General features: G+C 54.4%; 1 protein-coding gene across 1 annotated transcript; it reads left to right on the plus strand.

Annotated features, from left to right (window-relative positions):
* The first annotated feature begins 603 nt into the window (after positions 1–603).
* On the plus strand, positions 604–24,173 carry OSBP (oxysterol binding protein). Its single transcript, XM_065402646.1, has 14 exons — positions 604–935; positions 10,551–10,759; positions 13,978–14,228; positions 15,129–15,327; positions 15,915–16,017; positions 16,335–16,389; positions 16,818–16,949; positions 17,158–17,403; positions 17,634–17,754; positions 19,785–19,888; positions 20,150–20,245; positions 21,556–21,728; positions 21,975–22,195; positions 22,296–24,173. The coding sequence occupies exons 1-14, from the start codon at positions 604–606 to the stop codon at positions 22,436–22,438; spliced, it is 2,385 nt and encodes a 794-aa protein (XP_065258718.1). The 3' UTR covers positions 22,439–24,173.

Raw genomic sequence — 24,173 nt, forward strand, 5'->3', positions numbered from 1 at the left:
GGTCCTGGCCCTGGGGACAGGTCAAGGATCAGAGATTGGGATCCCAGGATGAGAGTAACTCAGGGTCAGAGGTCACCGAGACCCTGGCTTGGACACGTCCATGAGTCCTGCTGCTTCCTGTGTAGTCAGCCAATCCTAACATTAAGCTGGCGGAGACCCCGCCCACTGGAGCCTACCCAGCCAATCAGACGCAGAATGAATCACCTCTCAGCGTGTGGTGTTGACTCATCAGCACCGCCCGCAACCAATAACTTCTCGGCTCTACGGTGACGTTACTTTATCCCCGCCCACATCTCCCCATTGGCTGCAGATAGCGACAAACAGGCAAAACAGCCAATGGGAAGGGGGAACGACGATGCCAATGGGATGGCAGTGACGGTTAACGCCAGCCAATAGGAGGCCAGGACCCGCCCAGCATAGGTCGCTAGGCCAATGGGAGCGCATGGGCGGGGCCGCGGTGCTGGTGGGCGGGACTCCTGCCCCCGGAGAGGGGTGGCGCTGCCAATGGGTAGCGCGCGGGGCGGGTGACGGCGCAGCGCACGGAGGGAGGAGGGGGCAGGGCACTTGGGCTCCGGCGCGACGAGCTCTCGGACGCCGCGTGAGATGTCGGAGCTGCGGGCGGCGGGGCCGGGGCCGGGGCCGGGGCCCGGGCCAGGCCTAGCGGCGGCGCCCGGACCCTCGGCACCGGCCGCGGGAGGCGGCGGAGGCTCCGGGCCCGGCCCCAGCACCCCGCTCCCCTCGCCGGCACCGAGCGGCGGCAGCGGGCCCGGATGCCCCGTTGGAGCGGGCCCGGGCGGGGTGACAGCCACTTCCGGGTCGGGCAGCTCCGCTTCCGGGTCGGCCCGCGAGGGCTGGCTCTTCAAATGGACCAATTACATCAAAGGGTATCAGCGGCGCTGGTTCGTGCTGAGCAACGGGCTGCTGAGCTACTACAGGTGAGACCCTGCCCCATAGCAATTGGCTGCGGCGCTGCTACAGGTGAACCCCCGCCCCCGGGCTGGGCCCCAGCTCTCCTGTCCCATAGCAATGGGCTGCGGCGCTACTACAGGTGAGACCCTGCTCCCTGAACCTGAGATCATTCATGCTTTGTGAGCTGACCTTCCCCAGAGCATTGGGTGCTGACCTCCTACACCCCCCTGGAGATAGCTCCTGCCTATTGAGTCCCTGCCCCACCCCCAGTGGTAGATCCCATCCCCTGAGCTATGGGTGAGACCCTTCCCCCTAGAGCAGTGGAGTCCTAAACTGCTTCAAGGAAGCCCCTCTTTCCCCTTCTGAGCAAGACAGGCTCCTCCCCACTGTGTCATGGCCCCCGTCCCCTGAGATACTACAGGTCATGGCACCCACTGTGCTGGGGACTGCCTCCCACTGGGACCCCACCCTAGGGAGAGTGATTTAGCCCTGTAGCTATTATAGATTCCAGCCCTTCCCTCACACTGACACATCTCTGGGTCTGGGATGTCCCAATGAAGAGGTTCCTTTTCCCACCCAGAGCAATGGGTTCCTCGAGTACTGTAACTCTTGCTCTGTAACCCCCTTCCTGTCTAGAACCCGCTGGGAAGAGCTCATTTCACCTTCTCCCAAAGCAGCATTGGGCTGCTCAGCTCCTGTCCTTGCATCAAAAGATTTATACATTAACTCAGATAGTGACTACTCCCCTTCTGCCCCTCACAAGGAAGGATGTTCTTGTAGTTAAAGGACTGGATTGGGTCATTCAATTCCCTGCCGTACTACAGACTCCGTGTGTGACCTTGGGGAAGCCAAATGTTCTGTGCCTCATCTGTAAACTGCAAATAATATTACCCTGCCTTGCAAGGGTGTGGTGAAGATGGGCCAGGTAAGTATGTAGACCAACAGACTCCTTCGGTAGCAGGGTCCCTGCCCCCACATGTGATGAAGATTCAAAACCCCTAGGGAAAGAGAGAGAACCCCCTTGCTTATGCCCTGAACAGTGGGCTTCTCAGCTGCTACAGGTACCTTCCCTTAGGAAGAGACACCAGTCATGTCCCCCCCACCTTTGCAATGAGCTCCTCAGTTACAGTCACTGGTGGCCACCCCTACAGAGAGAGTTTCCCAAGAGCAACAGGTTCCATGGTTGTAAATATCAGGGATCTTCCTGTATAGCAAGACCCCCGTAGAGAAAGAGAATAGCAGAACTAGAGGGAGTTCAGAGAAAGATGATGAAAATGATCAAAGTCCTGGATAACTCTCCCAGGCAGAGAGATTAAAAAGACTGGGATTGCTACTTTAGAAAGAAGATGAATGAGAAGGGTCATGGTAAAAGTCTGTAAAATAATGACTGGTTTTGAGAAAGGGAGAACATTCCCCCCAAGGGAGAGGCAAACCCTTCCATATCCTCACCCAGCACAATGGGCTGCTGGTCTGTTATAGATATGGGTGTGACCAGGGCCAGTCACTCCACTAATTCCCTGGGACTGCCACGCTCCCCCATCCAAACCCAGAGTGACAGGTTGCTGAGCTATTCCAGCTACAAGCAGAGCAGTGTTGCCTAGTGGATAGAGCACTGGACTGGGACTCAGGAGACCTAGGTTCTATACCCAGCTCTGCTGGGCCACCTTGGGCAAATCACTTCCCGTTTGTTTCCCCCATCAGTAAAATGTTGGTAATGATACTGACCACCTTTGTAAAGCACTTTGAGATCTACTGATGAAATTGCTAGATAAGGGCTTGGTACCATAATTGGCTCAGCCCTGTCCCAGGGAGAGACCCCTCCTCCTCACTGAGCTACTGCCAGGGCCAGAATTTCCCCTCACTTAGGAGAGAGATTCCCCCATGTTATCCCTTCTTTGGAACTACAGATGAGGGGTTCACTGCCAACCGCTGCCCCATCTGAACTCTCCTCCTCTCTCACTCAGTAATAACCCCTATGTACTGAGGCCATCTCTTCCTGATATTCCCTCTGAGGCCCAGCTGGCTGAGCAGAGCCCCAAGAATTCGGTAAAGTAGCGAGAGGGCGACTCCTTTGTTCTTTTGGTTGGTGGCTGTTGCCCGTCAGGAAACTGCAGGAGCAGGAGGCCAACTCTGAGTCTCGGCGCTCACTCAGCACCGCTCTGCTGTTTGGCGGGTAGAGCATTGAGCAGACAGCATTCACGTTCCCTTGTTCGGCTCAATTTTGGGGCATCCTGAGCTGCTGGCAAACCCTCCTGCTGCCAGCCCCTAATTCCCCTTCCCCAAACTGGGAGATGGCACCATGTTTCCTTACCTAAACTGGGTTACACACACACTGAGCTAGTGACCTATAAGTAGCACTTGCAGCTGCTAACCCTAAGCCCCTTGCAGCCCATCGTACATTGCCTTGCATGCCCTAGGTTGACACTCTACCCAGAATCACAGGCTACACACAGCAGCTCCCTCCCTGAATGGCGGTTGGTCCATAATATGTCTCCTGGGTTCCCTCCCCCTTCGGGGACTAATCTTAGCTTTAACAAAATATTTATTGTTCTAAGTGCATGGATCAGTGAGGTGTAAGCTCAGGGGATGTGTGGTCAGTCCAGCCCTGTAGTCCCTTGCGCCAGGAGGGAAGTGGAAAGCAACCTCTCTGTCCTCCCTAGTTTGGGTGAGTGGGGCATCAAGGGCATCGCCCACACAGCCAGAGGGGCCATGTGCACCTCCTGTGCCATCTGACTTTTGGACAGTGCAGGAGTGTTGGAGCTCCGAGGCAGCTCCAGCCTGCTCCTTGTGTAACGCTGCTCAGTCTGGCTGCTTGTGGGTACCAAGGCGGTAAAGTGCCACTGTGTGTGATGGAGGGATTCTGTGCCCTGGGCCCTCCAAGGTGCTGGGGTGGGAATAAGGACTGCTGTCCTCTAACAGGGTGAGCACGTTAGAGCCTTCTATAAAAATCCACTGAAATCTTTCTCAAGCCCCATCTGCCCTGAAGGATCTCAAAGTGGTGTTTAGACTGGATTCAAGCATCACTTTACCCAGTCCTGTGAATTGGAATTAGCCAACATGCCCAGGTTGGGGTGGGGAGTGTGATAAGATTTTAATCACCAGGGCTGCTTACATCAGCACCTTGTGCAGCCTGGTATCCACCACCCCACTGGGGCCTTGAGTCACTACCGCCCCTGAGGGCATTCCTTCGTGAATTGCTCGCACTACTGCTTGTAGTGCCTCAGGGTTTGCTGGACATCTCCCATCTGACCTGGCTTTGCGTGCTTAGTGTTGGGCAGCCAAGAAGTAATTTCATTGCCACCTGCATGGTAAGTATCTGCAGGTAGAGCAAAACTATTTGCACACCCTGCCTGTAGCTGACATCTGAGCCCCAGAGCCTGCACAAGGGTTAAAAGCTTTACCAGAGGCCTGAATTGAAGATGGGAGAGAGGGAGGGGATGGTTCCTCCTGCCAAGCCCAGCCCCACCCCCATGCTTGATGGGGGCTCCTTCAGATCTGCCCCTGGCAAGTAGATGTCTGACAAGCTTGAAGCCCCACCCCTGCCCCTCTGGCTATTGGGAAGGAGAAGGGTTTTTTTTTCTTCCATCTCCTGACTGTTGGGCTCATAGCGAACGTAAAACTGCCCCTACCCCAGCCTGCTAGCTGCTATGAGTGTGGATGTATGGGGCTATGGGTATACTACACATGCTACAGCTGTGGCTACCCCGTTGTAGCACTGTCCTGTAGAGGGGGCTTTGCAGCTGTAGCTACCCCACTGTATAGGGTGACCATATGTCCCATTTTGGCCGGGGCAGTCCCCTTTTTCAACTCTGTCCCAGCCATCCCTACTTTTTTACTGAAACTGGGCATTTGTCCCAGCTGCAAGGCAGAGCAGAGAGTGGCAGTTGCTGCCCGGGGGTCAGCTGAAGGCAGTGTAACCCGCCAGCACAGTGGAGAAATTTGCTGCTGGTGGGCAGAGCTGCCTTCAGAGCTGATCTCCCAGGCTGCACAGAGCTCAGCAGGTCAGCCCCAGCTGCAGGCGGTGCTGAGCTCAGCAGGCGGCACAGGGCTTGGCAGGTCAGCCCCTGGTGGCGTGGGGAGGGCGGCTCTGGGGAGGGGAACTGGGGGCGGCTTGGGCGAGCCCTCTGCATGGGGGAAGGGCGGGGGCAGCTCTAGCGAGCCCTGGCTGTCGTGTTTTACTATAAGAAATATGGTCACCCTACCGCTGTAGCACTGGACTCTAGAGGGGGGTTTTCCTTTGAGGTAGGTAATTCACATCCCCTAGAGGTGGCAACTAGGTCCATGGACGAATTCTTTTATTCACCTAGCTGCATCTACCCCAGAAGGTTATGTCAACCTAACTACAGCACTCTGCATGAAACTTTTCACAGCCCTGAGTGACATAGCTAGATCGATGTAATTTTTAGGTGTGGACCAGTCTGCTTCTTTACTGCATTGGATCCTCCTGAGGGCCTGTCACAAGGCCTGGCTTCTGCTCATATCTTTCCCCAGCAGCAGCATAAGGAAGAAGGATAGTCCAGTGATCAGAATACTTGCCTGACACTTGAGAGACATAGGTTCAAATCTTGGGTCTACCACAGGCTCCTTATGTGACCTAGAGCAAGTCATGTAGTCTGTGTGTGTGTCCCTATTTTACAGATGTCACAGTGGCATTGCCTAGCTTCTCCGGGGTGTAGTGGGAATGTTAGATTGTGAGGTGCTCAGATGGTGATGTAAGTGCAAGTAGCTGAGAGAGATTCTTGAGACCCTCACTGTGTTCCAGAGGGCTGGGAATGGCAGCTATGAAACTGACCGGCGTCTTGTTAATGTCACTCTGCTGATGCTCAGGAAAGCCAGGAACAGAGAGGCTGCAGCCACAGGAAGGCAGCTCTGCATTTGGTCATGTTGGGAGGATTTTCTTCCCAACCTTAAGGGCTAGAAACATAATTTCATAAATAAATGAAAGCTTAAATCCACAGAAGGCAGTGACTTATCCTTCCCACCCTTGACACCAGGCCTGTGGCATCTCAGAAAAGTCCCAGGCAAATGGTTCAGGAGTTGCGTCTCAGGCAGGCATTTTGATTATAAACTGTTTAAAGTGACAACACAGAGGAAGGACGCCCAGCCTGGCTGAATCTGGGGTGGGGTGGCTGCTTGTTAGCTGTTCTCCTCTAGCTAGCCCTGTATTATTCATAGAGTAACTAGAGCCTGGAGGGTAAGAATAGCTGGCAACACAAGCTCATATTACACGGCTGGGGGTGTGGGAGGGGAGAATGCATAGTTCCTCTCCCCCAGCCTCCTTGTCTGATACTCTCGAGCAAAGACTTCCAGGGTTTAGGGAGTACTCAGGAAAAGAGGCAGCCCCTGAGATAAAGCAGCTCACCCCCATGTTGTCTTCTCCCCCCTCTCCAAGAGGGTGACCTACATCAGCTTCCTTGGTGTGCCAGCCCCAAGCTGCCAAAGCCAGGGGGAAGGTGTGGGTGTGCGTCAGCCCTTGGCTGCCTAGGTGTTGCTTGGTTATGCAGGCAGGGAGATCGCCCTGCATTGTACCACAGCGATACAGTGGGAACTTCGAACTCATCCTGAGCTGGGGTGGGGGAGGGAAAGGTTGCAGCCTGAATAACTAGATTGGCTGGTGAAAAGCTCAGGTGACTGTCAGGGCAGGGAGGGTGTGTGTACTTGCCAAAAGTGATGTCCCCTGCTGGCTCAACTTATCTGTGGGGGGGAGAGACCCGTGACCTTAAGGGGTGGCAAGAGAGGACCTACCCTTCCAGCCATGCTAATTCTGCCATGGTATTTGGGGGCCTTTCTCTTCCCATCACTATTGCCCAATCAGTGAGATCAAAGGACAGGATCTAGCAGGGACATCTCTCCTGGCCAGCTCTGGAATTTCCTGCTGGGTGGTGGGTGTTCTGTGCGTGCTCCGCACCCTGCATTACTGGGCATGTTGACAGCAGAGTGTGACGTGGCTAGCCAGGAAATTCACTAGTCCGCTTGGTTAATATTTACTTTGGGAGCGAAGGCTGTTGGTGTGAACTCTGAAGCCACATTCACCTGGGGCTTAACACCCCCAAAAGCTCGACAGTCTGGCTGAGTCCCAGCAGCGAACGTAAAATCCCCAGCCATCTGGCCTGCCTAGTGTGCGGCTGGCTGGGCTAAATTACCAGGCAGTTCTATGAAGTTCAAGATGTTGCCCTATTAATAGAAATGCCTGCCAGTGTAGAGATCACATGAGCATAGAAAAGCCTCCCCACCCAGACCCTTAAAAGGGGATTGGCCTGACCCATTAATAGAACAAACTGGGAGCCACTGCCAATGTGGGGGGTGGCATGAGAGGCAGAGAGAAATGCCTCTGCAGCTTGCCATATGCTAGTGAAAGCTGGCAGGGAAGAGATCTGGCTGCTAATGTCCACATAGCAGGCAGCTCAAATCAGAATAAATAACCAGCATATGGGGTGCCCGGCACTCCATAACCACCCCTCTGGCTGATTCTGGAGTTCTGTCTAGGAAAAAGGATGGGATGCTGTGGGAACGGGGGGATGCTGAGATAGTGCCATGCCATAAGAACAGCTATATTGGGTTAGACCAATGGTCCAGCTAGACCACTATCCTGTCTGCCAACAGTGGCTGGCACCAGATGCTTCAGATGGGATGAACAGAACAGTGCAATTATCAAGTGAACCATACAGTCCCAGCTGCTGGCAATCAGAGGCTTGGGATGTCCTTGACTGTCTTGGCTAGTAGCCATTGATGGACCTATCCTCCAGTAACTTATCTAATTCTTCTTGAACCGAGTTATACTTTTTGTCATCACAATGTCCTTTGGCAAAGAATTCCACAGGTTGACTGTGCGTTGTGTGAAGAAATACTTCCTTTTGTTTGTTTTAAATCTGCTACCTATTTATTTTATTGGGTGACCCCTGGTTGTTGAGTTATGTGAAGGAATAAATAATACTTCCTTATTCGCTTTCTCCACACCATTCGTGATTTATAGACCTCTGTCATCTCTCCTCTTAGTCATCTCTTTCCCAAGCTGAACAGCCCATGTCTTTTTAATCTCTCCTCATATGGAAGTTATTCCAGACCCTTAGTCATTTTTGTTGCCCTTCTCTGTACTTTTTCCAATTCTAATCTATCTTTTTTGAGAAGAGGCGACCAGACCCGCACACTTTATTCAAGGTGTGGTCATATCATAATGTCACTATATAAATCCATGGTATTTTCTGTCTTGCTATCCAGCCCTTTAGGAACCTAATGGTTCCTAAAATTGTTAGCTTTTTCGACTGCCAGTGCACATTGAGCAGATGTTTTCAGAGAACTATCCACAATAACTCCAAGATCTATTTTTTTTTTAAGTCGGAACAGCTAATCTAGACCCCATTGTTTTGTATGTATAGTTGGGATTATATTTTCCAGTGTGCATTAGTTTGATTTACCTACATTGAAATTCATTTGCCATTTTGTTACCCACTTGCCCAGTTTTGTGAGATCCCTTTGTAACTCTTCAGTCAGCTTTGTACTTAACCATCTTGAATAATTTTTTGTCTGCAAACTTTGCCACCTCACTGTTTACCCTTTTCCCCCCAGATCATTTATGAATATGTTGAACAGCTCTGGTCCCAGTACAAATCCCTGGGAGAACCCACTGTTTACTTCTCTCCAGTGTGAAAACTGATAATTTATTCCTACCCTTTGGCCTTGGCTACACTGGCGCTGTACAGCGCTGCAACTTGCTGCGCTCAGGGTTGTGAAAACGCCCCCCCCCCCCGAGCGCAGCGAGTGCAGCGCTGTAAAGCGCCAGTGTAATCAGCGCCTGCAGCGCTGCTCGCTCGCAGTGCTGCGAGCTACTCCCCTCGGAGAGGTGGAGTACTTACAGCACTGCGAGAGAGCTCTCGCAGCGCTGGCGGCGCGACTACACTCGGCGCTTCACAGCGCTGCCGCGGCAGCGCTGTGAATTGCCAAGTGTAGCCAAGGCCTTTGTTTCCTATCTTTTAACCAGTTACTGATCCATGAGAGGATCTTCCCTCTTATCTCATGACTTCTTGGTTTGCTTAGGAGTCTTTGGTGAGGGACCTTGTCAATGACTTTCTGAAAATCCAAATACACTGTATCCACCAGATCACCCTTGTTCACATGTTTGACCCCCATCAAAGAAGTTTAATAGATTGGTGAGGCATGATTTCCTTTACAGAAGCCATGTTGATTCTCTCCCAACATATTGTGTTTGTCTGTGTCTAATAATTTTGTTCTTTACTATAGTTTCAACAAATTTGCCTGGTACTGAAGTTAGGCTCAGTGGCCTGTAATTGCCAGGACCGCTTCTGAAGCCTTTTTAAAAATCAGTATTACATTAGCTATCCTTAAATCACTTAAATCAACCTCTGTTCCAGATGACTGAAGTTACATACCACAGTTATGGCTTAGGTGTGGGAATCTCCTTCACATACTCTCCGGTGAAGACTGATGCAAAGAATTCATTTAGCTTCTCTGCAACAGCCTTGTCTTCTTTGAGTGGTTCTTTAGCACTTTGATCATCCAGTGGCCCAAGAGATTGACAGGATTCCTGCTTCTGATGTACTTAAAAAAAAAAAAAAAAAAAAAAAAAAATTGCTGTTAGTTTTTGAATCTTTTGCTAATTGTTCTTCAAATTCTTTGTTTAGCCTGTCTAATTATACTTTTACACTTGACTTGCCAGAGTTTGTTCCTTTCTGGTTTCCTCAGAAGGATTTGACTTCCAATTTTTAAAAGGTGTCTTTTTGTCTCTAACCGACTCTTTTACTATTGTTTAGCCAAGGTGGCATTTTTTTGTTTGGTCCTCTCACTGTTTCTGTTGTTTGGGGTATACCTATAGTTTGAGCCTCTATTATGGTGTTTTTAAGAAGTTTCCATGCAGTGTGCAGGCATTTCACTCTTGTGACTGTTCCTTTTAATACCCATTTAACTATTTTCCTTATTTTTGTGTAGTTCTCTTTTGAAGTGAAATGCTACTGTGGTTTGTTGTTTTTGGTATTTTTTCCCCCTACAAGGAGGTTAAATTTAATTACACCATGTTGCTATTACCTAGTGGTTCAGCTATGTTCACCTTTTGAACCAGATCCTGTGCTCCATTTAGGACTAAATCAAGAATTGCCCCCCCCCCCCCCCCCCTTGTGGGTTCCAGGACTAGCTGCTCCAAGAAGCAGTCATTTATAGTGTTTAGAAATTTTATCTCTGCATCCCATCCTGAGGTGACATGTTCCCAGTCAATATGGGGATAGTTGAAATCCCCCATTATTATTGGGTTTTCTGTTTTTGCAGCCTCTCTAATTTCCCTGAGCATTTCACAAGCACTGTCACCATCCTGGTCACATGGTCAGTAGTTTATTCCTACTGCTATACTCTGATTAGTCAAACATGGAATTTCTATCCATAGAGATTCTATAGTACAGTTTGATTCATTTAGGATTTTTACTAGATTTCAGTCTATGCTTTCTTTCACATATAGAACCACACCCCCACCAGCACGACCTGTCGGCTTTCCCCCTGCCCTTAGTTTAAAAACTCCTCTATGACAATCTTAATTTTACATGCCAGCAATCTGGTTCTGTGATGCCCCTCTCAGTGTTGACTTGGGTTACCCATTGTTTGCCTTTGTTCCCCAACCTTCTCCACCATAATTGCAGATCAAAAGCGGAGATGCGTCACACCTGTCGTGGGACCATTAACCTAGCCACAGCCAACATCACTGTGGAGGACTCCTGCAACTTCATCATCTCAAATGGTGGGGCACAGACCTACCACTTGAAGGCCAGCTCGGAGGTGGAGCGGCAGCGCTGGGTCACGGCCCTGGAGCTGGCCAAGGCCAGGGCCGTCAAGATGCTGGCTGAATCAGGTAAGGGGTGCCATGCGCGGCTTCTCCGAGGGAGCGCCATGGAAGAGGAGGGAGGGACCCAGTGGTGGTGCAGTACAGAGGACACGGGGGAAGCTAGGAATGAGTGAACACAAAGACTGAATTCCCTTCCTCTCAGGGAAGTGCTCTCCTAGATGGGGCTTGGGGTCCCAGGGTGGAGTGCTGTGTGTCAGGAGGGGGGATCTGAGCCCCCTAAGTAATTGTATCTCCCCCACTCCTGTGGCTCCCAGCTCAGAGCTCTCGTGGGAGCTGCAGGTGATGAGAACCTCGCACCTGAAAGCAGCACCAAATGCTTCACCTCGAGATACCAATCACCTTTCCATTTTAGGGATGTGATGTGTAGCCTGGGGGTCAATACAATTTTACTCGTCGCCCAGTTGGGATTCCTGGCATGTTTCGTTCCATCCTATTTAGATTCTCAGCTCCTCGGGGCAAGGACCACGCGTCTCCAGCCTTGCCCGGCACCAAGCCCATGATTCTCTAGTCACTGCTCAGAGCCCGCTGAACTGCGTGCCCAGTGCCCCATGGCAACACATGGCCTGGGGGCTCGTTGCCAAGGGCAAATGGACTCTGCTTTACCCAGTAGGCTGTTCAATCTCTGGTAGATCTGTAGCTCCAAAACTACACCCTGTTTGTCTGTATCACAAATCTGCCTGGCTCCCCCTCCCATGTCTAAGCTGCTGTGTTCTGCAGCAAGAGGCTTTTGAGGCCGTTCTTCCCCCTGGACTGATGTGTTTAGCTCCACTGAATTTTATTTCCCATGGGAATACAGGGGTCTGACTGTGGCTCAGCTACCGCCTCATGCTGACTGGGGCTGTGGCATGAATGCGCATAAAGATCTCTCCACGCTCAGGCAGCTGCAGTTTGGAATGTTCAGAAAAGTGAAATCAGCACTGTTGGAAGGTGTCCGGCCATCCCCAGGGACTGAATTTTGTGTTTGACAATCTGAGTTCTTGGCCTCTCTGCTTAGAAGTAGACATTAGCGCCAAGCGTATTGGTTTTCTAGCTTTACTATTGGGAGTGAGATCTGCATTTTTCAGTGAGCAGTACTTCAGATCCAATGTGAGAATTCCCGGATGGTCTCTGAACCTCTCTAATAGTGTCAGCTGTTACCTCCTTTAATACAAAAATGCCAGGTCTCCTCTGACTGCTGCTTGAGCAGCAGCTGTCACTTTCACACCATGTAATATAGAACAAATGATGGAACAGGTCTGGAAAATGAAAGGTTACTTGCAGTTTTGAGGTGGGGGGAGAATATCCCAATTTTTCTAGACCAGAGGTGGCCAATGTGTGGTTCTGGAGCCACATGTGGCTCTTCAGAAGTCAATATGCGGCTCCTTGTATAGGCACAGACTCCCGGGTTGGAGCTACAGGCACCAACTTTCCAGTGTGCCGGGGGGTGCCCACTGCTCAACCCCTGGCTCTGCCACAGGCCCTGCCCCCACTCCACCCCTTCCCGCCCTCTCCCCTTAGCCTGGCATGCCCTCGCTCCTCCCCTTCCCCCCCCAGAGCCTCCTGCATGCCACGAAACAGTGCGGGGAGAGAGGAAGGGGGAGAGAGGAAGGAGGAGGTGCTCATCAGCGGAGCTGCCGGTGGTGGGCGGGAGGCGCTGGGAGTGGGGGGAGGGAGCTGCTGCGGGGCTGCTGACGTATTACTGTGGCTCTTTGGCAATGTACGTTGGTAAACTCTGGCTCCTTCTCAGGCTGGCCACCCCTGTTCTAGACCTTTTCCAGATTAGCCTGTATGAACATAGCAAGTGATTAGCTATATCTGGTTGGGACAGTATGTACAGCTGCCAGCACAATGAGGTGTCACTCCTGAGTGGCGCCTTTGGGAGTGACCCCAATAAAATTATTTAATGTAGCTCTGCGTTGGCCTGCTTGGGATTTCTGGACCTCGTGTTTGTTTGTTTGTTTGTTTGTTTGTTTGTTTGTTTGTTTGTTTGTTTGTTTGTTTGTTTGTTTGTTTGTTTGTTTGTTTGTTTGTTTGTTTGTTTGTTTGTTTGTTTGTTTGTTTGTTTGTTTGTTTGTTTGTTTGTTTGTTTGTTTGTTCAGGACAACGTAGACCACTAAAAGATCAGCAGTCAGGTCTTTATTGACTCTGACAGTAATCAAGACTTAGCATTATCTCCACCATCTCTATCCGTGAATTCCAGGATTCAGGGCTCTGGTATTCCTGAAATGTCTTTGCTTCCCGAGTTCTAATATATACCCTAGTGTTGGCTCTCTTGCAGTTGAACACACACCTCGTATGCCAGGACTCCCAGCCACATGGTCAGATCAGAGCTTTCCCTTAAGATTTCCTGGCTTGATCTGTTCTGCTAGTGTCTTCCCATAGACTTCTTGGAGCCGCTTATGCAGTGAACAGCCCTGCCCATTACTTTCATACTGGCTTTAGAATAATCATTTCAGATTCTGTTTTGAAAGGGAGGGGAGCACAATAAATAGCCTGTCTGGAGTAAAAATCCCCTCCCTCTTTAACTCCAATCCATGCTCTTTCTCAGCTGCCTGGGGTCAGCAGACATATGCTGTTAGGCCAAGGAAGAAAGCTCAAAAGCCCCTGTCTGCTAAAGCTCTGCCCTAACAGTTCAACCAGGGCTCCAGCGCTTCAGCTGCTGAGATGTCACCTGGGTGGAAAAGGCAACACCTAATCCGCTCCAAGGGTAGAACCAGGAACTGAGACACATTGGTAGCTGGCATGGCGCATAGGTGTAATAATTCTTGCCAAGTGATTGGGCTCTCCCTTGAGCACTAGCTGGAGTTTCGTGATGTTGCTTCTGTAGATTGCAGTGCGGGAGCCCAGCTGCCAGGCTGGGCCACAGATGGAGCCATGGCTAACAGAGCTGGCTCTTTTAGTCCAGGCAGGAGCGGCTTATGTTTTGAGAACCAGAGGTCCTAGGGTCAATCCTCACTGCCGATGCCCCAGCCAGGGGTTGGGTGGTACAATTCCAACCTGAGCAGCCATTGACAGCAGCTGTCATCCAATCATTACTGACCTCCAGCAGGATTGGATAGGATGAGGCACCATTTCCCCTGAGCTGTCCAATCTACTACCATCACTTTGTGGAGACAAAATGTAGGAAGTGCTGACCACGTAGGAGCAGGGGAGGGTTTGGTAACACACGTGGCCGGTTGGTGCTGAGCATCCCTTCCTGGCTGGGTGTGACATGGCTTGTCCTTGATACCCCTCCCACCCCCCAGATGAGTCGGATAATGAAGAGTCCGTGTCACAGACGGACAAGACAGAGTTGCAGAACACACTGCGCACCCTGTCCAGCAAAGTGGAGGACCTGAGCACGTGCAACGACCTGATTGCCAAGCACGGCACGGCGCTGCAGCGCTCCCTCAGCGAGCTGGAGACCCTTAAGCTGCCCGCCGAGAGCAACGAGAAGATCAAGCAGGTCAACGAGCGAGCCACGCTCTTCCGCATCACCTCCAACGCCATGATCAACGTGAGTGTGGCCAGCGGCAGGGGGTGGAGCGCGTGGAGCTGCAGGGATTACACGCCCTGGCATGCGCTGCTCCAGATCGGAGAGGCCTCTCGGATCAGTGTGGAACTTTGCGTGCTAGATCATGTGCTGTGTGGGGCAAGCAGCCGTGGCCTGTGTCTGTGTAACACAATAAGGCCCTGATCGCTATTGCAATGAAGGCGATCTCTGGAGCAGAGGGCAGATGTATTGTCCTATGTAAGTCAGTACAGGCAACCTACGGGTTCCAGCTCAGTACAGTGATTTTTCTGAGGCCTGTGCAGGCGTGGTTCAGCGATCGCTCATCTGGCCATAGAGGGGTGAGGTGTCGCCCCCCTGGTGCCAGAGGGAGATGGGGAACCTGGTTACAGGATGTATCCCTGGGGGTGGGAGAGGTTCCTAGTGTGGGCCGGTCCCCAAAAGGGAGCTGAGGCTGTGAGGGAAATGGGGATCTATGCTCGCTCAAATGACTGGGCTGACAGTGACTTCAGCTGGGAGCCCCCTCCACTTCTCTGCCTGCTGTCCCAGCTTTGTAAACTGCCAAGCACTTGCTAGGGAGTCACTGGCCTCAGTGCTGCCTCTAGTCCTCAGAACCTCAGCATAGGGGCTCACAAGGAAGGTGATGTTTTGACAGGCCAGAAGACTTATTGTCTGGGTGGCTGCTGGACACTTGAGCGGGGGTGGTGGCTGGGACACTGCCAGTGGCTTGAAAATTCCCCTGCAGCTCTTGTTTGTCCACAAGGGGGCAGCATTGCCCCTAGTGGGAATAAGAGGCATCTGGAGTCTATGGACGCATGCTGAACAGATCCCGCTAAGCCTAACACAGCGCTCCCGGAGCAGGGTGGAGTGCAGAGCTGTGGCAGTGACCTGTGCTCTTCCTCGCAGGCCTGCCGAGACTTCCTGATGCTGGCGCAGACGCACAGCAAGAAGTGGCAGAAGTCCCTTCAGTATGAGCGAGACCAGCGCATCCGTCTGGAGGAGACCCTGGAGCAGCTGGCCAAGCAGCACAATCATCTAGAGAGAGCCTTCCGAGGGGCCACCGTGCTGCCAGCCAGCGCCCCCCGAGGCGGGGGCTCTGCTAAAGGTCAGAGGGCAAGGCTGCTGCACTGCAGCAGTCTGCTGTTGCTCTTGCTGGGTGATGCAAGGACTGGTGTGATTGGGAGCTCTCCCTCAGCTCTCCGTTGTTATGCACTGTTCCCTTCTAGAGCTCCCCCTGCTGAGAGAGGCTGGGACTGGAGTAGCCAGGAGCTTCTGCTACAGCAAGTGCTCCTGCCCTGCTCCTGCTGGAAGAGATCAGGACTGAAGTAGCTGGGAGCTCACCCCAGAGCAGCACTGCTGCCCTCCTCCTGACAGTGTCCTCTGGTCTGGTGGGAGAGGCTGCGGCTGGAATAGCTGGGAGCTTCTGTGACAGCCAACACTTCTGCCTTGGTCCATACAGTGCCCCCTGCTGGGAATGGTCAGGACTCAAATAGCCAGGAGCTCCCCTATAGCCAGCACTCCTGCCCCGCTCCTTGTAGCGCCTTCCGCTTGGAGAGGCTAGGACTGGAATAGCCAGGAGCTCCCCACACAGCCAGCACTGCTGCCCTGCTTCCCATGATGCCTCCTGCTGGGCTCCAGGCAGATGGAGACTGAAGACTCTCATGTATAGCTTGCCACCATTCCCTCTTGCAGATGAATGCTGCCCAGGGAAAGGAGACCTGAGTGATGAAGATGACGATAATGAGTTCTTCGATGCACCGGAGATCATCACCATGCCAGAGAGCATGGGCCACAAGTGAGTGATCTCAGGCTGAGTCTCGGGCATCGTTCTCCTGTTCCTCTGCCTAGCAGGGAGGATGCCCCTTCCCTACACGTACGTCTGTGGATGATCATGTAGATCTGCTTCTGCTGGTAAGGACCATACTCTAGGTTACTGTGATGAAGAGGGGTAGCTATCAGCATGGCATGGGCCTCTCCACCTCCCTGCCATGTCCTGTATCATTCCTCCGCTCTCCAATGTGCCTCAGACTGAGAAAAGCCTCTGATGGCTTGGGGGAGGGAGGGCATTGAGGGGTGCAACGTGCTGACTTTTGTTTTCTCTACTTCCTGCAGACGCACCGGCAGCAACATCAGCGGCGCCAGCAGTGACATCAGCCTCGATGAGCAGGTAGTTCTGTGCCTGGGGCAGGCAGTCTTTTTGCTGATGGAAGCCCCCAGAGAGAGAGAGAGACTGTCTGGGGGCATGGGCAGATATCCCAAGGAATGTTCCTGGCACTGGTGACTTGAGCTTGCTGGGTGCTTTAAGCAGGCATGAAGCCAAGGGCCTGACAGGTTTAGCCTAAACAGGCAGGGCTGTGGGTATAGGAGTGCATGTAAGCTGAGTGGGGAAGAACTAGACCTTCTGGCAGTGCAGTGGGAGGAGATCTGGTGGGCTGGGTCAAGGAGGGTGTCCCAGGCATAGGAAGCTGCATGGAAGGAGGCTGGAGGTAAAGAGAAGGACATGAAGGGAGGGAGGGAGTTGAGATTGAGAAGAGATCTGCAGACTGGCTTTCCCTTGGTCATCCCAGCATGGTCTTGCCCATGTCTTGCCCTCAGTACAAACATCAGCCAGAGGACACCAAAAAGGAGAAGAGAACTCGGATTCCCAACAAGCCGAACTACAGCCTCAACCTGTGGAGCATCATGAAGAACTGCATTGGGAAGGAGCTCTCCAAGATCCCCATGCCGGTGAGTCACCCAGCCTGCGGGGGGGCGCTCTGGGGCTAGCTCTTTGAAAAAGGGTGACCTCCAGTTTTCTGAGGAACAGCTGGGACTGAGGCTGCAGGTTGATGAGCCCCATTGATCTAAGGTTGTTGGGTTCCCAGTGCCGGGGCTCCCTGAGCAGCCAAGGTCCTGGGTTCATCCCCTGTCTCTGACTCCTCTCTCCTGCTCCCAGGTGAACTTCAACGAGCCTCTGTCCATGCTGCAGCGCCTCACCGAGGACCTGGAGTACCACGAGCTGCTGGACCGAGCAGCCAAGTGCGAGAGCTCCTTGGAGCAACTCTGCTACGTGGCCGCCTTCACCGTCTCCTCTTACTCCACCACCGTCTTCCGTACCAGCAAGCCATTCAACCCTCTCCTGGGGGAGACCTTCGAGCTGGACCGGCTGGAGGAGAACGGCTACCGCTCCCTCTGCGAGCAGGTGTGAACCGCCTCTGCCCTAGAGGGCAAGCCAGGCTGCCCTGCTGTCTGTGCTGGGGCTCCTTAGAGATCTCCTCCAGCTGAAGCTCCTAGCGCTGCCATCCCTGCCTACCCCACCCCAGGTCCCCACGGTTGTCTCTCTTAGGGAGAGCCAGGCGCTGGGCTTGGGAGTGGCAAACGATGGCACAGGTCCCTTGGTGACTGTCTCATCCCCTCCCTTATCTCTCCCAGGTAAGCCACCACCCTCCCGCTGCCGCCCACCATGCTCACTCCAAGCACGGCTGGACGCTTCGCCAGGAGATCAAAATCACCAGCAAGTTCCGTGGCAAATACATCTCCATCATGCCCCTCGGTGAGTCCTGGCCACCAGCACCCCCACTGCTAGGCAGTAGGGTGGGTTCCTTAGGCCATGGCAGTGTCTCCCTGGCCCCTTGGGTGAGGGTTCCCATCTCCGCTCCCCTTGCTGTGACCCTGTATGCCAGCGAGGGTCTCCAGCCCCTCCTGTAGTGTTGTCAGCTGCCCAGGAAGGAGGATGGTAGAGTGCGGTGAAGATGCTGCCCCAGCCCATCGCAGGAACATGCACTGGAGAGCCAGATTCCTGGGATCCATTCCCACTCCGCCACTGCATTGCAGAATGATTTTGGGTGAGCCTCCATTTCTATAGTGGGAATGGTCTGAGCTGGTGGGGAGCTTGGAAAGCGCGAAGCAAATGCCATTGCAGCAGGCTAACCCCAGCCACACAGCTAAGGTGACATTTATAACCCCTAGCTCTGACCTAGAGCTTTTCAGCCATAGAGATCAGGGTCATGACCCCTATTTTACAGAGTGGGAACTGAGGTACAGAGAGGGGACGTAACTTGTCCAAGGTCACCCAGCTGGCTGGGGCACAGCTGGGAGCTAAGTTCCCTCTAAGCTGTGCAGCCGCACAGCCAGCTATAAAAGGGCCGCGCAGACTGGGAGAGGCTCCCCTCCCCCAGCCCAGCCCAGCCCTGCTGCAGCTGCTGGGCCAGGGAGAAGCACCCCTCCCCCAGCCCCAAGCTGCTGTGGCGAGAGAGGGCTGGGGGGAGTCCTCTCTCTCCCCACCACAGCCCCAGGGCAGCCTGCACCCCAAACTCCTCATCCCTGGCCGCACCACCAGCCGGAGCCCTCACCCCCTGCACCCCAACCCTCTGCCTCAGCCCTGAGCCTACACCCTGAACCCCTCATCCCTGGCCCCACCCTGGAGCCCGCAGCCCCGCCAGAGCCCTCACTTCCCTGCACCCCAACCCTCTGCCCCAGCCCTGAGCCCCCTCCCTCGCTCCGAACCCCTCAGCCCCACCCCTGCCACACATCACTTCCATATTGGGGCACAGAACAAACTTCATTCTGCACATGGACGTAAAAAATTAGAGGGAACATTGGCTGAGAGTAGAACCCAGGTGTCCTGACTCTCAGCCCTATCCACTAGGCCACGTTGTCTGAGTTTCTTTGCCAGTGGAAGGAACAGTGAATATCATGGGTCTGAGGGAGTTCTAGTCAATTGGACGGTAACTCCAGAGTGGTGGGGGATTGGTTGTACAATTGGAAGTCTGGAAAGCTGCTTATTCTGTTGAGAAATAGGCATCTGCAGTATTTGCTGGAGAGTGTCTTGCTCTTTTGTACCCCTTGTGCAAGAAATCGGACACGCTCTGGGACCCGTCCTTCAGCCCCCTGGCTACTCCTTGTGTGCTGCTGCTTGGAATCGGTTACATGGCACGAGCGTCTGTCCAGAAACCGTGTTCACCATAACGGCCAATACACACATCCAGCTGAAACCACCAAAACAAAGAAGTGCCACTGCGTGACTGCAGTCGGTCACCTCTGAGGAGATTGGAAAACGAATGAGCCCAGCAGTGTTATGGCTCCTGCAGGGACATCCTCAAATCCAGTGCGCCCCCGCCTCGGTCCCTACAGCGCCCCCTTCTGGGAGAGGCTGGGGCTGGAGTAGCCGGGAGCTCCCCACTCACAGCCAGCGCTCCTGCCCTCCCCCCTGCAGTGCCCCCTGCTGGGAGAGGCTGGGGCTGGAATAGCCAGGAGCTCCCTATACAGCCAGCTTGGTACTTCCTAATTGCATGGCACGTGTGACTGTCGGATAAAAGCAGATTGGGTTGCTGTTAAGTGTTGGGCTGGGTGAAGTCGGGTTCGTGTTGCGTTGGGGGCTCTCCTAGTGATGGGCGGGAGGCCTGGATGGGCACAGGTGTGTGCTGTCTGCAGCGTTGTAAGGCAGCTGTTGGGGCTAGACTGGCCATTCCCTTCCCCCATTTTTTAGTGCTTCTGCGGCGTGGGCGGGTGGAGTTTGTCCTGTCCCAGCGCGGAGGGGATGTCTGCTAACAGCTGTTCCAACCTCCACCTCCCCGTCTCTAGGTACCATCCACTGCATCTTCCACTCCTCCGGAAATCACTACACATGGAAGAAGGTGACCACCACAGTACACAACATCATAGTGGGCAAGCTGTGGATAGACCAGGTGAGCAGGCGGGTTTGGGAATGTGTTCATGTGGCAACAGTGGGAGGCAGGACTCCTGGGTTCTGTTCCCAGCCCTGCAGTGGTCCCGGGGGCAGGCAAGCCCGTGGGAGCCAGGACCCCTAGGTTCTATTTCCAGCCATGTGACTTGGGCTAAGCATCTAACAGCCGTGGCTCAGTTTCCCCATCACTACCATGGGGGTGGGGGCTTGGAAAGTGTGAGTATCGCTGAGCCTAGTTAATCCAAACCTTTCTCCCCCACAGTCCGGAGAGATCGAAATAATCAATCACCAGACTGGTGACAAGTGCAATCTCAAGTTTGTTCCTTACAGCTACTTCTCCCGAGACGTGGCCAGAAAGGTAAGTCTCCTTCCCCACCCCGAGCAGGGCGCAGTGCTCACCAGGGCAGTGCAGTAGAGGGGCTTGGGGGATAGAGGAGGGGAGAGAATAAAAGGGCCAGGTGCTGTGGGGCGCAGAGGGGGAGACAGGATGGGAAAGGACCTGTGTAAGCTGCTGCCCCATGGCAGGTGAGGGAGAAGACAGCACATGGTGTATGACATGGCAGCCACCTCTGGGGAGTAACCTCCCCAGCCAGCCCTGGTGTTGGGGCTCAGCTCCGATCCCAACTTGCTGTTGCTCTGGGATCGTGGGAGCGCTGAGATAACAGGGCTGGGGGTGGATGGGCTCTGGGGAATTTGTGGAGGGAGCAGTGGGTCTGGGGCGAGGAATCTGGTCAACTCCTGAGCGGAATGATGGGTTAATGAGGAGGAGGGAGGTGGAATATGGTGAATTCTGGCTCCTGCAGCTGGCTGCTTCCTTTGGCTCCTGGGAGCGGCACTAGAGCAGGGGCGGGCACACTTTTTGGCCTGAGGGCCTCATCGGGTTTTGGAAATTGTATGGAGGGCCAGTTAGGGGAGGCTGTGCTGCCCCAAACAGCCAGGTGTGGCCTGGCCCCCACCCCACCCCCGCTCCCTGTCTCCTGACCACCCCTGGAACCCCCACCCCTGACTGCCCCCCGACGCCCCATCCAACTCTTTCTCTCATTCCTGAATGCCCCCCCGGGACCCCTGCCCCCATCCAACCACCTCTTCTCCCTGACTGCCCCTGAAACCCCTGCCCCTGATTGCCCCCTGCTGCCCCAAACAAACCCCCATCCTTCCTGCCTGTCCCCTGGGATCCCTGCACCCATTCAACCTCCCCGTTCCCTGCCCTCTGACTGCCCTGACCCCTATCCACAACCCTGCCCCCTGACCACCACCCCAAACTCCCCTGCCCTCTATCCAACCCCCCCCCTTACCGTGCTGCCTGGAGCATCGGTGGCTGGCGGCACGGCTGTGGCTGGAGCCAGCCATGTCACCGTGCAGCACAGAGCACCGGGTCAGGCCACGGCTCTGCAGCTGCGCTGCCCGGCCACCCAGAGCATTGCGCCAGTGGCATGACACGTTGATGCTGCGGGAGAAGGGGAACAGTGGGGGAGAGTCCGGGGGCTAGCCTCCCGGGGCAGGAGCTCAGGGGTCGGGTAGGAGGGTCCTGTGGGCCGGATGTGGCCCGCAGGCTGTAGTTTGCCCGCCTCTGCACTAGAGGCTCACATGGGAGCTCCCTCATCTGTGCTGGGTGGCTGGGGAGACAGCTGCACCCAGTGCCCCACTTTGTACTCTCCATCCTGGCAGGTGACGGGGGAGGTGACAGACCCCTCGGGGAAAGTGCACTTTATCCTGCTGGGCACCTGGGACGAGAAGATGGACTGCTTCAAGGTGCTGCCAGGCAGTGGGGAGAACGGTGCCGAGGGGCGGCAGAGAGCCGAGGAGAGTCAGGTCCTGCTGTGGAAAAGGAACCCCCTCCCGTGAGTGAGGGCTGCTGGGCTGGGGGCGTGGCTGAGACACTGGTGGGGCTAGATGGTCCAGCATAGCCCCAGCTTCCTTCTGGGCTGTCTGATACGCAGGTGCCGGCTCATGTCGATCAGGGATTCCCATGGGACGGGGAAACCCCTCCCCACTGGCGGAGCAGGCAGCAGGGCTGGAGGGAGGATGCCATGGTGGCAGGATCTCCATGGGTCCCGTCCCACTGCCATGTCTCACCCTCGGTACAGGAAGAACGCTGAGAACATGTACTACTTCTCCGAGCTGGCGCTGACGCTCAACGCCCCCGAGAGTGGCACTGCCCCCACCGATAGCCGGCTGCGGCCCGACCAGAGGCTGATGGAGAACGGGCGCTGGGATGAGGCCAACGCCGAGAAGCAGCGGCTGGAGGAGAAGCAGCGCATCTCCCGCAAGAAGCGCGAGGCCGAGGCCATGAAGGCCACAGAGGACGGTAAGGAGACTGTTGGTTCCCGGCCCCTGCCCCTCTCCTCCCCCACAGGCGGTGCTGGTGTGTCTGACACCCCTCTCACAAATCTTCCTTCCCCCTCCAGGCACTCCCTATGACCCCTACAAGGCTCTGTGGTTCGAGCGGAAGAAGGACCCTGTCACAAAGGAGTTGGCGCATGTGTACCGAGGAGGCTACTGGGAGAGCAAAGAGAAGCAGGACTGGAGCTCGTGCCCGGACATTTTCTGAGCTGGAAGTGGCAGGATCAGCAGCAGGAGGAAGAGAAGGAAAGAGGATGGAGGTTGAAGGGAAGCAGCCGATCACATGACTTCCTTGCCTAGCGCTTTCCTCGAGTGTCTGTCTGTCTTAACCAATCGCTCGTTCCGAATCAATCACCCCAAGCAAAAGCCAGTGGCGGTGATTGGCTGGGTTGCCTTAGCTGATTGACACTGATGTTGATGATGTCTAGATCCCCAGGGCTGGTGCTCTGTGACCCGGATGGCCGTGTCCCCCAGCTCCCTTAGACAGCCATCTATCTGTCCAGCTCGGCCCGACCCCTCTGGGAGCTGAGGGGGGAAGAGCTCGGGAGCTGTTAGAAAAGGACTGTCCCTTGTTAACACCCTTAGACAAGGGGATGCATGCAATGGGGCTGTGGATCAGAACAGAAGCACCCCAATGTACTTCCCATGGGGGGGGCTGTTTGGGGGAGCTGGGGATATCCTGTATCTCGTATCTTGGTGGGGAGGGGTCAGTCTCCCCTCCCTTAGGTGGGAGCTAGGGGCACCCAAGTGGCTAGGGGAGCCTGGTGAGTGCCCATGGAGATGGAGGAATGTTGCGGGAGGCAATGCAGAGCCACAGCTTCCCTTCCACATCCCGGAGCAGAGGCGGAGGCTGTGACTGGCCTTGCTCTCTGAGAACCCTGTTTGGGGCAGTCTGCTGAACTTTCCGTCAGATTTCAGAGAGGGCTGTGGGCAATGAGACCCCCACCCCCTCTGCTCTCACCTCCTCTCCCGCCAAGAGGAATGCACCCCACCATCTTCCCCCTCCCCATGTGCACTCTGGAAGGTGGGGAGCTGCTGTGGGGGTGGAGCATCCCTCTGGCCAAGCGAGCGCCTGTTATATATCTGTATATTATATATATGTAGAGAGAGCTAATATTTTGTTTGATTTCTGCCCCCCCCCCAAAGTGGGTCCCATTTTTGTAACACCCCCATCTCATGTCTCCTGCACAGTGAGTACCCAAGCTCTGCAGAGCTCCCACCCAGCCCTTCAGGCACAGCACTGACCTGGGTGAGAGGGGGAGGTGGTGCTTGGGCCCAGAGCCATACTTGGCTTTGGGCTAGGCCCCTGCCCACTTGGGCTAGCATCCCTCCTGCTCCACTTGGCCACTCCCCTCCACGTTAAAGTCACCTGCCCCTTCCAGCAGGGAGGACGGAGGCACTGACAGCGGCCAGAGCTGGATCCTGAGGTTCAGAGGTGCTGCCATAGCGGGAGAGGATCGGGCAGGGCCAGGAATCAGGCCAGCCCCCCAAAATCAGAGGGGCGTCTCTCTGCAGCCCCGAGCCCTGGCTCAGAATCACACACTGAGGTGCCTTCCTTGTATCTTTCATTCTGGGTTCTTTTCTCTCCCCCTCCCTCCCCCCCGACTCCACTGCCTCTGCCAACAGGGTGAGGGGGCAGTGCTCATGCTGCCTGTGCCTAGACTGCTGGCTGGACGGGGCAGGTCCCCTCTCGCCAGCTGGGTGAGATGAGGCCAAGCCCAGCGCTAGCCGATCCCTGCTTTTTGGGGCAGGAGAAGGCACAGAGGGGGCATGGGCCCTCTATTTCCATGGGAGGGACACTGGTAGATTTAAATAAAAAAAATAAATTAAAAAAAAAAAAATCAAATCCCTCCACTTCTAGTTTTGGGTTTTTTGCCTTACTGTTTTTTTCCTTTTTTTTTTTTATTTCCAAGAAAACAACTAAATTAAAAAAACCTGAAAAC

This window comes from Emys orbicularis, chromosome 4 (genome assembly GCF_028017835.1).
Source record: "Emys orbicularis isolate rEmyOrb1 chromosome 4, rEmyOrb1.hap1, whole genome shotgun sequence".
Lineage (NCBI taxonomy): Eukaryota > Metazoa > Chordata > Testudines > Emydidae > Emys > Emys orbicularis.